Raw genomic sequence first — 17,807 nt, forward strand, 5'->3', positions numbered from 1 at the left:
ATTTATTTGTTAAAGAAACTGAGTCATTTTCTCTCTCTGTATTTGAAAATAAGGTAGTGAAATTCCATATTACTAGGAATACTTTGAAATCATGATGAACTGCTCTACATTAAAAAAATACAAGGTTAAAAAAAAAATACAGGGTTCAAGAGAGATTGGTTCCATGTTGTGAATTAAAAGTCACCTTGTCCCTGAGGCCCTCCCTGGCCACCCAGTGAACAATCCTGCCATCTTCCAAACCCTGGTCACTTTACACCCCCCTTTCCTCTTTCACTTTTCCTCCCGATACCTGGCACTGCCTCAGGGGCTCTGTATGAATATATTTTACTTGTGTACTGTCTACCTACCCTCTAGAGCAGTGGTTCTCAACCTTCCTAATGCCGCGACCCTTTAATACAGTTCCTCATGTTGTGGTGACCCCCAACCATAAAATTATTTTCGTTGCTACTTCATAACTGTAATTTTGCTACTGTTATGAATCGTAATATAAATATCTGTGTTTTCCGATAGTCTTAGGCGACCCTGCTAGCGGTTGTCAACCTGTGGGTCGCGACTAAGACCATCAGAAAACACAGATATTCACATTACGATTCATTACAATAGCAAAATTCATTACAGTAGCACGCCACCTCTCTGGTTTCTAGTGTCACTGGATGCAGAGATCCCTATAAAGTTCTGTGGGAAGCTCAGAGGATGAATACCTTTTGTTCCTCAGTGATGGGGGCACCCCTCTGCCAATGCTGACTTAGTCTGTTGTCCCTTTCACCCCATTTCAGGGTGGCTGGTTGACCAGTTTTGTCAACAGAGCCTGTGTTTGGGGTGGGAGACCAGTCCTTTCAGACCATCACCACCAGTCTGAACAGGGATGGTGGTCATACACAGATTCTCTTGCTTCAAAACGCTTTTCTTCACCTTTCTTGTGGTTGGCCTGCAGTCAGACTGGGAAACCCGGGGTGAGTCAGCACTGCGGTATTAACCAGTGGCTGCCTCAGCCAGTCCCTCCACCGTACCTTCGCCTTCTCCATATAAAATGGGACAGTACCTTTTTAGCCCCACAGGGTGGTTGTGGCTTTCATTGTTGTGAGTTTTCCCTGCTGCCCAGTGATGTGGGGGGAGCCGAGGGGAGGTGTCAGCCTGCAGAAGGCAGCGCTCTGGCCTTGGGAAAAGTGAGGGTGACAGTGACTGAGCAGACAGAGGGCAGGGAAGGCCCGAGCTAACTGGGGAGGGAGTATGGCTGAATCTTGGGGCCCTCGCCTGCTGTGGGGCAGGGCGAGGAGATGCGCCGGGACTGTTCAGCTGTGTGGAGCTGACGCATCTCTCACCATCCCTCCCCTTCTTGCCACACTGACAGAGGATGTGTTACAGGGACGGCTCATTCACGTGCCCATCCCTCAACTGGATATGTGCTTTTTCCCATAAGGTGTGAGGCACCCTGTGAAGGCAGGACGTGGCAGTGATCAGCATTCCAGCGCCCCTCCCTGCTCTCTCATTGCCCCTCAGGGGACCACATGGGCGTCTCCAAGGACAGCATCCTGCTTATTTCTCTGGGACGGGGACTTGGACTTACTGCTGCTGGTGCCAGACTATGTACCTTCAGTGCATTTGGAATGTCTCCTGGGCTCTATGAAGCCCAGAGAGGACCCCTGGTTTTGTTGTTGTTGTTGCTTTTGTTCTTTAGACTTGTGCAGCCACTCGCTATAGGTGACTAAGTTTGAATTCAAATCGGATACAATTAAATAAAAATTAAACCCAGTTCCTCAGTCATACGAGCCATATTTTAAGAGCTCAGTCAGCACATGAGGCTGGTGACTACTGTGTTACATTATAGAACATGCCCTTCGCGGCGGAACATTCTAGAAGGCAGTGCTGGAAATCTTTCTGTCCAAGGTCGACGACTGTGGGGAGGGAACTCCCGAGCACATGGGAGAAAGATGAGTGGCAAACGATGGAAAATAAGCCATTGCAGGTTTGACCTCGTGTTCTCTTCTCACGGTAAAACACATCTCCAATGAACTCTTACTTTAGGGGAAGACTTAAGGTTCTGGGTGTTGAATTTCCATTCCAAGGCTGTCCCCAGAGTGCTCTCAGCCATGGAGCCACTCACCACCTTTCAGCACAAGCTGCTCCTCCACCCCCCAGCTTAGCCAAGAAATGGCTCCTTCCCACTCGACCTCGCACTCTGCTGGACCGTCCCCACACTGGGGAGAAGTGAAAGATTGGGAGCTGTTATAGCAACGTGACTTTGGAATTAGTGGGGAAGGACATTCTTACCACTGTTAGTTTGCCATTTGTAATCCTATGAAAAGAAGAAAAGAGAAACCCTTGGATGATGCTTCCCTAGAATGTCACCCAGAGGCTTCCCTAGCATGTGAACTGCATGCTTTTCTGGTCTACCTGTTGGTGTCTCAGTCGAAGAGCCAGGCCTCCGTGATCTATAGAGACACTCATGCTCATGGGTGAGCGTCTCCTTAAATTTTGCATCCTGAGCACCTGGTTTGTCACTTTAGCTCCGTCCTGCTGCCTGGCTTTGGGCCCATTTACCACTCATTCTGGCAGGCTCACTGGCAGGCGTCCTGGACTTGCACACAGCTCATCGAGCACCTGCAGCCTCGCACTGTGTCTGCACCTCTTCCCCCTCTGGAACCCCTCAGGTAGGGACTGGCCTCTTGGCTCTTTGTGTACCTGGCCTAGCCTGGAGAACATGTAAGTAAGTGGCTAATGGATCAGTGAGCAAATCAGCCTGCCAGGGATCAACTCCCTTGGCTTAGACTTTTCCATGAACAGTTCAGAAAACATCGTACGTTGTCACCTGCCAAGCTCCACATTTCTGCACAGTGCCATTCTCTCTCAGCCGAGAGTCCTCTCCTCACCATGGCGATGGATGGGCACTGGTCACCCCACCTGCCCTTCCCCGGAATCCTATCACTTTCAGAGTTGGGCTGAGCTATCTCACTAGAAAGCTGTCTCTCAGAATGGTTCTCCTTCTCTCCTTAAAGTGGAAAATCAGTTTGAAAATTATGGATAAGACTGTATTTTATTCAAATATAGTAAAAAATGTTTCTATACGTTGTTATTGTTTCCTCCTGGAATTGGTTTGGGGATAAGTCTTTAATCTCTCTCTCACCCAAGCTCATGTCTCAGAAGGCCTTTTGTACCAGCTTTGCCCTCTCTCTTCCCCAGTTGGAAAATGTTTGCTTGAATTAATATTAGTAAACAAGTTTACAACAACAGCAAAAACTCTGCCTCCTCCAGAGTCCATGCCACATGTCACGCACAGCCAAGCTATCCTAGGAGCACGTGGCTGGGCCTGGGGGCCATGGTTTGGGAGGAATGGGGTGAAGACACAGTCCCTGGGGCTTGAAGGCCCTGTTGTGAACTCTGTGTGACATGCTTCCCCTTTCTGCCTCCCACAGAGCGTGTTGAAGAAGAGGGACCAAGTGCAAGCGGAGTACGAAGCCAAACTGGAAGCCGTGGCTCTGAGAAAGGAGGACCGCCCCAAGGTCAGGGAGCCCCCAGGGAGGGCGGGCTGCTCGGGCTGCACCCTGAAATCCCTGCTGGAGCCCAGTGAGGCCTGACCCTACCTGGGAACCATGGAGGCGCTCGGTGCCAGCTGGGCTGTGTTGCTGCCATTCCCTCTTTTGCTCCCTTTCAGCCTTATTTCTGGGTGTTCCTCATGGGCCTTGAGCTTGAGTTTTCTGCTGTTTCCTGGGATTGAGTTTTCTGCTAACCATGGCCAGTTCCTCTCTCTGTGAATGGGATTGAGAAGAAGGGGGAAGAGCAGTCTAGATCAGGGTTTTCAAAAGTGTGATTTGTGGACTGGTCCACAAACTGTTGCCAATCCATGACGGGAAGGTATAGAAGCTGAGAGGAGGTGCTGTGGTTTGTGTTGAAATCTCGGGACGAGTGTGTCACACTAGCATGGAGATTTGCACGTGGAGCAAGCTACACACTGGTTATGCACAGTAGCACTACCGCGTGGTTGGATTGCAGGGAAAAGCCAACAGAAAGTGCTCCTTTAGCACACAGTTTGCAAAGCACTGATCTAGTTTCTGATGCTGTCCAGCTCCAGGGCGCTGGGTCTATCTAAGCACTCACAACTGTTGTATCACCTCCATTTGTTGTCTCTCTCTCCCCCGCACCAGCCAGGATTCAAAACAAGAGCAATAACAGCCAACAAGCAAGTGCTTACAGTGTGCTTAGCGCTTTATATTTGTATTGTCTCATTTATGCCATACAACAGTCACATGGTTCAGGCACCATCTTTATTCCCATTGGGAGATGAGCAAACTGAGGCCCAAGGTCACACAGCCAGCAGGGGGTCACACACGGACTTTAGAACCTTGCCAGCTATCGTGATGTCACTCTGCTCCTTTTTGTTTGTAATTGGAAGGTGTATTTGTTTTTGAAAAAGAGGTGGGATAGGGGATGTTATTAGATTAATAGCAGGGGCCCCGTTTCAGGGAAATAGTTTGACAACAGAACCGTTTGTTTGGGTTTCCTCCTCTGCCTTGGTTCTCATTGTCTAGAAAGAACTGGCTTTGGGAATTTGAAACCCAAACCTCAGAAATGGCACACCTGACGCTGTATAGTACTTTTATATGTTTACTAGAGGCCCGGTGCACAAATTCATGCACCAGTGGGGTCTCTCGGCCTGGCCTGTGGAATCGGGCCAAAACTGGCTCTCTGACATCCCCTGAGGGGTCCCAGATTGCAAGAGGGCGCAGGCCAGGCTGAGGGACCCCACCAGTGCACGATTGGGGCCAGGGAAGGACGCAGGAGATTGGCCAGCCAGGGAGGGGCCACGGGAGGGCTCCAGGGCGTGTCCGGCCCATCTCACTCAGTTCCCATCGGCCGACCCCAGCAGCAAGTTAACCTACCAGTCAGAGCATCTTCGGCCGACCCCAGCAGCAAGTTAACCTACCAGTCAGAGCATCTTCCCCCTGATGGTCAGTACATGTCATAGCGACTGGTCGACTGGTTGACTGTCTGCCCCCTGGTGGTCAGTGCACATCATAGTGAGCGGGTGAGCAGCCTTAGCATATCATTAGCATATTACGCTTTGATTGGTTGAACAGACAACCAGACGACCAGACACTTAGCATATTAGGCTTTTATGCTTCACATGATCACCCCAGCAGTCATCAGAGGGAAGGCACTGTTCTTTCCCCATTTCAGGGAACAAGGAAACAAGGCACAAAGCATCTCAATAAACTGCCTATTTTTGTTTGTGCAAAGATCTTTATCCAGTGTGCTTGACACAGCAGGCAGGCAATACACTTGAGGCATTGCATCCAGTGTCACCCATAGTGTCTACACAAGAGAGTGAAGGCTGCGAACGGAGAGTACAACCATAAAGATGGGGCCTCTTATCATTGGCCCGGTGTTGGCAGCTGGAACTTGGCCAGAGAGCGAGGTACCCTCTTCCATACTGTGTGTCACAAGGGAGGTGATGATGGGAATACAGCTGTGCACATGGTTGTCCTCTACCTCCCAGCTGCCTGTCTCATTGGCCAGTCCGGTTGGCCCTGTGACATTTTGGAACATGGTGCTGTCTGCTGAGCCCATGTCTCAGTCTCATTTAAAGGAATGACACAGAGCCCTGGCCGGGTGGCTCAGGTGGTTGGAGCAAAAGGTTACAAGTTCAGTTCCCAGTCAGGGCAGGTACCTAGGTTGCAGGTTGACCCCTGGCCAGGGGATGTAAGGGAGGCAACCAATCGATGCTTCTCTCATGTCACTGTTTCTCTCTTTCTTTCCGTCACTTTCTCTCTCTCTCAAAACCAGTAAAAACATCCTCTGGTGAGGATGAAAAAAACAAAAAACAAAAAAGGAATGACACAGAATACTGTGTTTATATATTTTAAATGTTCATTCTTACAATTTAGATCCCAAATATAAATATAGATGTTACTTTTCCTGGCCAGGGAGGGAAAGGGAGATGGCAAGTCCCACCACTGGCCTAGTTTGCAAGCTGAGGACCCTATATTTAAAAGATGCCACTTAAATAGTTGTGTCAGCATCCGTGCCTGCTCAGCCCTGAATACAAGCTTTCTTAGAGGCTGGTTTTGTCATTTAGTATATGTCCGGTCCTGTGTGGGACAGTGTCTTTGTAAAGGCAGGAGCCAAAGGGTGTGAATAATAGGTCCATTTAAATCTTGATTATGTCCTGGCTTGCTGGCTGCAGAAGTTCACACCTGTCTCAGGGCAGATGGAGCAGTGGGAATTGCTGGTTCCGGTTCCTGAGTCCTAGCTAGCCAAGCTGTGGGGCTCCTGCCTCATGCTCTCTCCCCTTCTTGCTGGACTGGGTGACTTCTCTTCTCCCAGTGGGCGTTGAAATCTTCCTGCTGCTGTTGTTCTCACTTCCCTGGAGCATCACTGACCCATCCGACTCATGCTGCCGGCCACAGGAGTTTACAGAGGAGCAGGTTTCTTTCCAGCACATGAGATGAACCAGCAGGGTCCAGACACAGCTACGTCCTCTTAGCAGCTGCGTCAGGCTGTCTTCATCACCCCTCTTTCTGGTGCCATGCTGAGCCCTGCCGAAGTTAACTTTGCTACCTAGTTGGAATTATGATATTTAGCCCGATGGAGGTTGTAACGGGGGCAGCACAAATTGTACCACCAGTTTGGATCTGGGGCAGCAGCTCCATTGGTGGGCAGAGGAGGGCAGTCAGTCCAAGTCGACTATGGTTTGGGAGAAAGAGCACAGGATTTTGAATCAGACGGCCCTGGATGCAAATCCCAGCTCGGCCCCGGCTTGGACTGGGTTGCTCATTAGCCGTGGTGGGGTTCAGACCTGTGACTGCTGTGTGGGTGCAGAGATGGGCACAGTGTTGGATGTGGTCCCAAGTGCTCCACTGGTGGAGCCTCTGCTGCCCATTTGAGTTCCATTTGTCACTAGTAGGAATGCTGACCGTGTTTGCTGAGTTTGTTGTCATGATTAAAAAATATTCTTTTGTCTAAACATATTTTTTAGGCATTATTTCTTTGTGTCCTAAGGTTTCTGCTTTCCCACTCCTCCCAACCACCTATCCTCTGACCACCCTTCAGCAGTAGAAAGACATCTGGGAAGTGAATGGCTAAAGCTTTTGCTGTGCTTTGTTTTATATGTTTGTTTGTTTTTAAATATATTTTTATTGATTTCAGAGAGGAAGGAAGAAGGTGAGGGAGAGAGAGATTGAAGCATCAATGATGAGAGAGAATCATTGACTGGCTGTCTCCTGCACGCCCTCTGCTGGGGATCGAGCCTGCAACCCAGGCATGTGCCCTTGACCAGAATCGAATCAGTCCACAGGCTGACACTCTATCCACTGAGCCAAACTGGCCAGGACATGTGCTATGTGTTGTTGTTTTTTAATGTGTTTTTATTGATTTTCTTAGAGAGAGAGGAAGGGAGAGAGATAGAAACATAGATGAGACAGAAACATCAATTGGCTGCCTCCTGCATGCCCCCCCCACGGGGATCGAGCCTGCAACTGGGCATGTGCCCCTGACCAGGAGTCGAACCGGCAGCCTCTTGGTTCCTGGGTTGATGCTCAACCGCTGAGCTACACCAGCTGAGCTGCTTTATGTGGTTTTGAGCTTCACTCTCCAGAGCTCCTGTTGGTGAGATGAAAGTCAAGATATCAGGAAGTGGGTCAGGGCTGACTTTACCCCAGGTCTCGATGAGTTCTGCTGTAAGTAAGTTATAGAGGGAGTAAGATTGTTCACTGGCCCATCACAGGGATGAGGGAAGGAGAGGAACAATGGGGAGTTTTCCCAGGGGAGGGTCCAGGTCTGAGCACGTTAACAGAAGACCTGAGAAGGGCTAGGGCAGGGGTGGGCAAACTTTTTGACTCAAGGGCCACAATGGGTTCTTAAACTGGACTGGAGGGCCGGAACAAAAGCATGGATGGAGTGTTTGTGTGAACTAATATAAATTCAAAGTAAAGGAGCGGAGGGGAGAGCAAGAGAACCGGATAGAACAGCCGGATCTGGCCCGCGGGCCGTAGTTTGCCCACTGCTGGGCTAGGGCCTTCTTGTTTTGAAGTGAAATCTTGAAAAGTTGCTCTGAAGACTGAGGAAGTTGATTTTTGTGAAGCCACAACTAGTAGCAAAATCTGACCACTTCCCCATCACCCAGAAGAAGGAAATGGCCTCGTGGGCCTCCACGACCTTCACTGTTCAATTCTGGTCAAGGGCACATGCCTGGGTTGCAGGCTCAATCCCCAGTAGAGGGCGTGCAGGAGACAGCCAGTCAATGATTCTCTCTCATCATTGATGCTTCAATCTCTCTCTCCCTCTCCCTCTCCCTCTCCCTCTCCCTCTCCCTTCCTCTCTTTGTTCCTTTGGCTGGAACAAGAGTGGCTGTCCGGAGGATGAAGGAGGGAGCCCTGTGGCCCAGCTGCTGGGAGGCCTCTGCAGTGAGGGAAAATGTTAGTGTCAGAGAATGTGAAGTTTTGCTTTATGTTTAGGTTGAGGAAATTCAGCAGATTCTGCAGTGGTTTGTTCTCAGGCAGATGGAGCATGGAGCTTTGGATGGCATATACTTGGCTTTCTTCATCTTAATTTTGAATTTGGAGAAATTACAGGCTCTTAGTCATGGCCGCTGCCTTGGGCTGGATCTGTCAGAACCACAGGCGTGTGTGAACCTGTGAATCTGACCCTCCTTACAAGCCACTGAAGATACCAAAGCTACTGCTGGAAACAAAGAGGGGCGGGAATTGCATTTAAAATGGGGCAGGAAGCATACCTACCCTAATGTGAACGTGAGGGTGGGCCACGGAGGAAATGTGCGGTTTATTCTGCATTTGACTTTTCAATGCTAATATTGTCAAGTGTGGCTAGTTTAAAAAAGAACAAAGAAGGGATGCCAAGAGAGAAGGCTTTCTAAAAACCTTACATTTATTTTTGAAAGGTAAAAGGGAGGAGGGGGTGCTCTTTTAGGCCCTGGCCCATTGGTGGCCTTGAATTGGGTATTGCCAGGTGTAGGAGCTTTGGGAATGGTCGTGTCAGTGTGGAGGTCAGTGTGGAGGTGTGTCCCGTGGAGGGGGGTGGGTGCAGAAAACAGGAGGGACTGAGCTGTTGCTTCTCAGGTTGAGCACAAGTAGAGAGAACTTAGGGTCACTTGGACAGATCTCGCCAAGGCTGTGGACAAAGCTCTTAGGACTACAGAATGGTCAACGTTCTGGGTGAGTGGAGATGTGCCAGGAGCAAGAAGTCCAGCTCTGAGGTGGCAGATGGGAGCAAGGAGACTCTGGTCTGGAGCTTCTGCAGACCTGGGAGTTAGTTAAGTGAGTGTCCTTGTTTCCAGGTACTTCCGCCACATGAGGACAGACAGGCCTGAGGTTTCCCAGCTCTCCCCGCAGCAGCCTTTATCTCAGCCTGGGTTCGAAAGCCAGACTAATGAGGCAGGTCACCTCAGCCAAAGAAGGCAGGCTCTGTCACCTCCCTTATCTTATGTAATTCCTGCCTCAACCCCTATGGGTGTGGTTGTTCTCATCTTACAGCTGAAGAGCCAGGATTCAGGGGAATTACATACATAGAGTATGTGCCAAAGCTAACAAGTGGTGGAGCAGGAATTGGCCCTCAGATGTGTCTTGCTTCAGAGTTGGAGTCCTTTATTCCTACTGCTCGGGCTCCCAGCAGTCTTTGGGGAGGAGGGTCCTGGCTTCTGTAAGCATGTATAGATGAGTGCTAGAGGGACTGAGGGAGAGAAAGAACATGGACCTTCTCCTGAGTCTTCAGTCTCTGTGTCTGCTTGCTCCTTTCAGCCATGATCAGGTGATCTGAGGGCTCCTCTGTTCTCAGTGTATCTGCTCTTGACTCACCTGTGCCCTTTCTTTGCTCTCCTCACCTGCCATTCTCTGAAGTTCGTTTCTTTTTCTCCCTTAATTAAAAAAAAAAAGCCATATCCTGTTTGGCTTCGTGGATAGAGCATTGGCCTGAAGGGTCCCAGGTTCGATTCCAGTCGAGGGCACATGCCCAGGTTGTGGGCTTGATCCCCAGTGGGGGGTGTGCAGGAGGCAGCCGATCAATGATTCTCTCTCATCATTGATGTTTGTATCTCTCTCTCTCCGTCTCCCTCTCCCTTCCTCTCTAAAATCAATAAAAATATATATATTTTAAAAAGCATTCTTTCAGGGCACCCATTGTTTCTCAATCTTGACCCTGTCTCAGTGTTTTCTCAACATTTTTTCATCTCACAGCTCACATAGAAAATGAAAATGTTTGTGTGGCACACTGGGGTAAACAGACCGGGTTGCTTGAAGCTGGAGGTGAGCAGCCTGAGACTCTGGCTTCCCCGAGGGCTGGGGTCAGTGTTGCTGTCATTCACACAGAACCTGTTAGGAAGCTCTGCCCCGCCTTTCACCCGGCAGCATGCGGCCGAGAAGATTCCCATCTTGAATTGCTTCTGTCATTGGTCCTGGCACCTGTCCCATGGCAGCCATGCGTCCCCTCTCCCCCAGGTTTTGGGATCATGTCTGCTTTATATAACCTTTGGGGACTTTTCAATCTACCGTCATCGTGGGAGCAGATAATATGACATCTGCAGCGTTCCTCCAAGGACACTTGGGTAGGGATTTATATCAGGGCCTAGAAATCCAGGTACATGGAAAGGACTCAATCATACATTTAAAAGTGAATGTAGTATGAACTTACATTACCACCTGCTTTCCAACACACACAAATGCTTTAGCCCCATGTGACCCTTCTCTCATCACTTCAATAACCCATATTCTGTAGTGGATGTTCTCATGCGAGATAGGGAACCCGATAAGAAAAAGCAGTCTTGTTCTCTATTTAGAAGTTTTTCTTGCCTTTGAGGTCTAATCTGGTGATTTTTTTTTCTTGGTGGCTTGTGATAAGCAGCACCCAACCATTAGCATTGGATATTGCCATCTCAGCATCCTTCAGACACAAGATAGCACAACTCTAACAATACCTCAGTCAGAAAATTAAAACATTGCGATAAAAAGGAATGCTGGATGTTTCTGGTCAGTGAACTGATTGTCACAAAAACACTGTCCTAAAAGAAACAAAAGCGAGAAGAATGTGATCCTGAGTGTCTGATGCCAATGGCCCTCCTCTTGATGAAGTTGGACAACTTCAGTAGCTAGTCATTTCAGGCTGCTCACCCCAATTCCTCTTATTCTCTTCTCTTTAAACCCTCCTCTTCCCCCTCATCTAACCCCTCTATCCATCCCTGTGTTTCTAGGGCTCTGTTCTCTCTGACTCATTCCTGCTTCTGTGACGATCTTTTCTAGTGACCTTTGCTGGTTCCTTTATTAGCCCTATAAATATAGGCTTCTCCATGAGTTCTACCCATCGACCCTCCCTTCCTCAGCCTCCTCTTCTATTCCCTCATATATTAAAAATTTTAAATCATGGCAAAATACCATAAGATTTATCATCTTAACCATTTTTAAGTGCACAGTTCAAATGTGTTAAGTAAATTCACATTGTTGTGCAACCAATCTCTAGAACTCTTGTCATCTTCCAGACCAGAAGTTCTCCCCCTACTAAACAACAACTCTGCATGTCCCTCCTTCCTCCGGTCCCTGGAAACGACCATTCTACTTTCTGGCCCTATGAATTTGACTACTCTAGGTACCTCATATAAATCAGACAGTATTTGTTCTTTTGTGATTGGCTTATTTCACATAACATAATGTCCTTAAGGTTCATTCATGTTGTAACATGTGTCAAAATTTACTTCCTTGCCCTGGCCTGGTGGCCCAGTTGGTTGGAGTGTCATCCTGTACACCAAAAGATTGCTGGTTCAATTCCCGGTCAGGGCATATACTAGCTTGCAGTTGGGTGTGTATGGGAAGCAACCATTGATGTTTCTCTCTTACATCCATGTTTTTTTCTCTCTCCTTTCCTCTCTCTCTCAAATCAATAAACATATCCTCGAGTGAGATAAAAAAATTTCTTTCCTTCTTAAGGCTGAATAATATTCCATTGTATGTATATACCACATTTTGCTTTTTCACTCATTTGTGGATGGGCACTTGAGATGCTTCCACCTTTTGGCTATTGTGAATAATGTTGCTATGAACGTGGGTGTTCAATATATACCTTTGAGACCCTGCTTTCAGGTTTTTGGGGTATATACCCATAAGTAGAATTGTTGTATCATCTTATAATTATTATTTTTTTGTTGAGGAACTATCACACTGTTTTCCATGATTGTGCCATTTTTCATTCCCACTAACAGTGCCCAAAGGTTCCAATCTCTCTACATTCTCGACAACACTTTTTATTTTGTGTGTGTGTGTGTGTGTTTTCAATAATAACCATCCTAATGGGTGTAAAGTGGTCTCATTGTGGTTTGCATTTCCCTAACGATTAGTGATGTGGAACATCATTTCATGTGCTTGTTAGCCATTTGTGTGTCTTCTTTGGAGAAATGTCTGTTCAAGTCCTTTGCTCTTTAAAATCAGGTTATTTATTGTTGTTAAGTTGTTTCAGCCCCCTCTTGTGGAGGGCGGATCTCACTCTTCCCGTGGCTGCAGCTACCACCTTTATCTGATCTGTGGTCCTGTCCTTTACCGTGAGCCCTACAGTGGACTATTGCTATCCTGGTCACCCAGACTAGAAAGAAACTTCAGGCTCTTATCTGACTTTCTATATCTTATATCTCACATGCATTTGGCTGCCAAGTCTGTCAGTTCTATCTGCACTAGGTTGATCTAAACTATGCCCTCCCTCCTGGAGTTACAGCCACTGCCCCGGTTCCAGGGTGCCAGGGATGATCTATGACAGTAGAGTTTGGTGTTGACTCATCTCCAATCTCTGGAGAAATCTTGGGTTGGGTAGCAAGGGTGAAGAGTACATGAAGTTTGAAAGACTATATTTGCTTATATTATAATAGTTTATATTTGGAAAACAAAAAAGTATATTTTTTTAATCAGACATGGAATAAAGCTCAATAAAATATTCTGACCTAAGGAACAATGCAAATGAGAGATTATCTTTTATGAACTTCGATTATAATGTTGATAATGACCAGAATGAGCAAATATTTATTGAGTGTTTAATATATGCCAGGCACCAAGTGTTTTATACATTCTATCTCATTTAACCTCATAACAACCTTGCGAAGTGGAGAGTATTATCCAGAGAAAGAAGTTGAGGCATAGAGAAGCCCAAAGTTGCCCGTCTAGCAAGTGGTAGATGCCATATTCAGACTCCGGAAATGTGGCCCCATAACGGTCTATACAGTTGGAGGAAGCACAAGGCTTTCTATTTAAAAAAAAAGGGGGGCATGAGGGAAATGGACCCCAGAAAACCTGGCCTTCAGGAAGAGCCCCAGGCTTATGCCCCGCCCCCACCAATCTCACCAGCTGGAGTTCTCTCTCTGTGCCTCTGTGGGCACTGTGGCCTGTGAGCTGTTCCAAGGTAGGTCTTGGTGCCGTCTCACTTCTGTCATTTGCACGGACTGTACTCTAGAGTGCCCTCTCCCCAATCGTCACACTTCTCTGAAGAGTGGCCTCAGTGGAATATCTTCGAGGAAGCCCGATCCCTCATCCCAGTTGGACTCGTTTCTAGTTCCGCCTTACATTTTGCTCATCATAGGGCTCTGAGTGCAGTGGGAGCATCTTCCCAGGTAGATTGTGGGCAACTTGAGATAAGTTTGCCTGTAGAGACCTACGCACTTTCAGATTCCTCACTGCCAACTGGGGAGTATGTTGTGAGAATGATGAGCTAAAAATATTTCCCAAAGCCAGGCTGGGGCGATCATAAACTCCAGAGCTGTAGTCCTGACTCTTGATTTTTTGTGGGTCAACCAGAGCTTCCACCCCCATGAGCAGCTCCCCTTTCCTATGAAGGAACTCCTCTGAGTCAGAGAGCTGAGCCTTCCTCTTCTCCCTGTGCCCCCCGACGAGGTTCTTTTTTCAGAGCTTTACTTTTCCTCGTTGCTGAAATAGTTTTGCTAAGCAAACAGGAAGTTGCTCCCATGCACTCACTCACCCACATGCTAAACTGAGCAGTGCCCACGAGAGGAATAAGGGAACTGGACTGTGCCTGCAGGGAGCTGAGGCCTGGCCAGAGACCCTGGCCCCGTGGGTGTCCATGGGGCCAGTTAACTGGACGTTTATGGGGGAATGGCTCCGGTGCAGCAAAGTCAGGGCACTCTTGTTTCAGTTTCCCCCGAGGTGGCCAACAGTAATGGGTGAGTCAGCAGGGAAAGGCAAGGGTGACTTCAGGCATGGCACCAGAAGAAAAAGTCAAGTTTGTTTGCAATTCCAGAAGCTTCCGTGCTTTGAGGAAGGCTCCTTTTCCCCTCTAAAGAGAAAAGTGTTGTGGGGTCGAACCCTGGAGTCAGAATAAGACCACCGGAGGCTGCTGATTGATTGAAAAAAGTAGGCAAGGATTTATTGAGCTGGCCAGTACGGCTGCGAGAGCACCACACGCAGGTGGCCACCCTCACGACCGCGCCGTTTCAGGTGTAGGCAGTCCTTTTAAAGGTCTAAACCACAAAAATTTTCCTTTGTTCTAAACGAGCCCCCAGCCACATCCTGCTGGACATCGGATTGGAATGTGGACCTATCTTGCGAAAGCAGATTGTACAGAAGCAGAATTAAGCAAAGTTAATAATCTCTAAAAGTTGTCTGCAGTTTCAACTCCTGAGTCAGTGGGAATCAATCTCCTGTGGTTCTGGTCCACAGGCACAGGAAAATAACCTTTGTGATGTGGGATGGATTTATGTGCTGAGGTAACTACCCTATCGTTTAAGCAAGTAAGTGTGTGCAGAAACCAGAATAGCGGTTAAAATTCAAACAGCAGTTTTTACCCAAGTATGGTTGCTACCATACTTCAAAAAGTTCTTCCCTTTCGAGTTGCCTAGGATGCCTTGCTGTCTCTTTCTCTCCAACTCATCCTTGTCTTACCCAGGTTTAGTTTCCATGCCACGCACTCTCAGATCCCCTCACCTAAGCTGCTTTCCTGTCCTTGCTCCTGTGTACTGCAGCCATCTCCAAGTGGTCTGGGTGGCAGATGGCCAGTGCCCTCGGCACTTGTAGAGGCCCTGAAGGTGTCCAGCTCCCTCAGGCTTGGCCTCACCATTATTGCTGTTTCTGGGTTGGCTCCTTGCCCATAAGGCCAGAGTATAAAAATTCCTTGGTTGGTAAAGATTGACCCTGAAGATGACCCACAGCTTGGAGACATTGGGGTTCACAGGACCCGGCACACAAAATGTATAAGGCCTTATTTGTTGTTGGGAAGCTTTTGGCAGGTGGGTGTTGACCCAGCTTTGGGCACCTGGAGCCCCTGGCCACCATCAGGGCCCAGTGGAGCTCTTGAGTTAGGAGAGAATCTAGCCTAGTGCTTTGGCAACCAGGTTAAAATTTCCTGATACCTTTTCATAATATTGGGTTCTCTGTCTAGATGTGTAGGATGGATAAAACTCACCAAAGCAAAATGAAAGTTGTGAAATTCAGACTTTGTTCCATTTTGAGAAAGTCTTTTTTCAGAAAAACTTTAATTTGTATTTCATATTCGTTTGACATGCATACGTAATTTTTCTCTTACTTCCCCAGAATTGCCTAACTTTAACTGTTCTTTTTTGGTAATCTGCTATCTTGGGGAGCATAGACAAGTCTCCAGATTATATGTAATGTGGGGTTCAGAAGAGGGAGCTGTCCAACAGTCGTATTATTGCAATTAATTCTCTGATTAATGTAGATAGACATTGTCAAGCATGAGAACTAATGGAATAGTTCACTTGATATGGGAGAACTTTTTCTAGTTCCATTATTGGACATGGGAAACTCGCAGGGCAATACCAAATCCTGCTGGCTATTGCAAAATCTATACACATTTTTACATTTTAAAAAAAGGAACCAAAGATATATGACTCTGATTACAGTGTTTCTTCTTTCTGTTTGTAAATGGGGTGTGTGTTTCACACAAGTCCCTTATGCTTGGATGGGTTTGAAAATTTGGGTCAGGGTGGTCTTTTAGAGTTCCTTCTTAGACCTGAAAACAATGGGCTCTGCCTTCAGGTAAATGCCTCCAGAGGAGAGAGTGGGTTTATGGCATTTTAATGTAGTGATTTGGCCCTTCACAAATGAGTGAGCAGAGCAGTTTGGGGCATGAGAGACCAGTTTCACCCACTTCTGCATTGCCCTTCAGGTGCCCACGGATGTTGAGAAATGTCAGGATCGGATGGAGTGCTTCAATGCTGACCTGAAAGCCGACATGGAGAGGTGGCAGAACAACAAGAGGCAGGACTTCCGGCAGCTGCTCATGGGAATGGCTGACAAGAACATCCAATATTATGAGAAGGTAAGGGGCACGCCGAAGGACCACAGCCCTCTCATTAAGGAAGTGTTTCCCATAGGCAGAGCCTTTCGGGAGGGCCTGTCAAACCCAGAATTAGGGATCCTGTCAGTTCCAACTCCTTCCCTATTTTACTTTATCCTTAGCAGCCCCTGCATGTCTGTGCCCAGCTGTGCTTGATGTGGTGCTGATTTTGGGAGCAGAACCCCCACCGGGGTTTCAGTTGCAGTCACTGCTGATGGAAGTGGTTTTCTCTTCCGTGTCCTTTGGCCCTGGCAGCTCGCCACTTCCCAGAATCAGTCAGGCCTTCAGCACAGGGATGCCCCAGTCAGCGGAGGTTTGGGGTTACATTAATGTGGTTTTGGGGTTACTTTAATGGAGGCTTTGGGGTTGCAGCTTAAAGCAATCACCTGCTGTGGTTCTACCTCCAGGGGTTCCTTACTTCCATTGTGCCATGGATCCCTTTGGTCATTTGCTGAGGCCTGTAGACCCCTTATCAAAATACTGTTTTGTTTTGTTTTAAAACAGACTTTAAATATCTTTTTAAAAGGCATGTAGAATTACAAGGGAAACAAAAACAGCTTTTTTCATAAATTCCCTTCTATCACAAATAGGGTCACTGTCTTGGGACCTCATCTTGGCTCCTACGTACATTTAACAAATGCTTTCTGTGTATCTGCTGTGTGCAAGGGGTGGGTACACATTAATAAACAAAACAGCAGGACCCCTGCCATTAACGAGCCCTCAGTCTGGTGGAGGATATGCATTGGTACAATAATGCCACCACTGCAGAGTGAGGGAAAGAACAGGAAACTGGGAGAAAGTACTGGGGGCATAATTCAGATTAGGGACAGGAAGGGGCAAGTGGAGTGGGCAGGAAAGGCCAAACTGAGGAAATTGCATTTAATCTGATTCTCAGAGACAAGGACTTGGGGAGTAAGTATTCCAGGCAAAGGGAACAACATGTGCAACATATGCAAGGTCAGAAAAAGCTTAAGCATTTGAGGATTAAAAGGAAAACTGGTGTGACCTTGGATCCATCGCTGACACAGAAGGATCCTTAAGGGAGAGAGCAGGACCCAGAATGCCTTGGACCCCGCCCTGGTCTCTGGTTCTGAAAGTAAGCTCTGCGTCTGGCTTCTTCTCCAACCTCAGAGTCACCAAGAAAGAGTAGCAGGGAGTGATTTCACTACTCTTGACCTAAGGATGCCTCTTTCCTCCCATCTCCTCTGAATTCACCCCCAAATGACTCAGCACATATTCCTGCTTCAAAGAAAGGCCTTGTGTGATTCCCCTGCCCGTCCCTCTTTGCAAAAGACTTGTCAAAGGGAAAATCAGTTCTGCTGAGTAGGGTGGTCTTAGAGGAGCGAGCCCAAGTTGTCTGCGGACCTGAGGTGCAGGGGGATTGGTATAGTCGGAAGAACTCTTGTTTTGGAGTCATGAGCTCTGCCATTTACTAGCAGTGTGTCTTGGGCAAGTTACTTAACCTCCTGGGTCTCATTTTCCTCACCTATGAAGTGTGTGTGTGTGTGTGTGTGTGTGTG

General features: G+C 47.7%; 1 protein-coding gene across 1 annotated transcript in view; it reads left to right on the forward strand.

The window, feature by feature from the left end:
* SNX30 (sorting nexin family member 30) overlaps window positions 1-17,807 on the forward strand; it is a 91,972-nt gene that overhangs the window by 67,699 nt on the left and 6,466 nt on the right. The window contains exons 7-8 of the mRNA XM_080668956.1: window positions 3,414-3,500; window positions 16,117-16,269. Coding sequence (XP_080525082.1) covers window positions 3,414-3,500; window positions 16,117-16,269 — 240 coding nt within the window. The remainder of the gene's footprint in view (window positions 1-3,413; window positions 3,501-16,116; window positions 16,270-17,807) is intronic.

Source organism: Plecotus auritus (assembly GCF_963455305.1).
Source record: "Plecotus auritus genome assembly, chromosome: 5".
Taxonomy (NCBI): Eukaryota; Metazoa; Chordata; class Mammalia; order Chiroptera; family Vespertilionidae; genus Plecotus; species Plecotus auritus.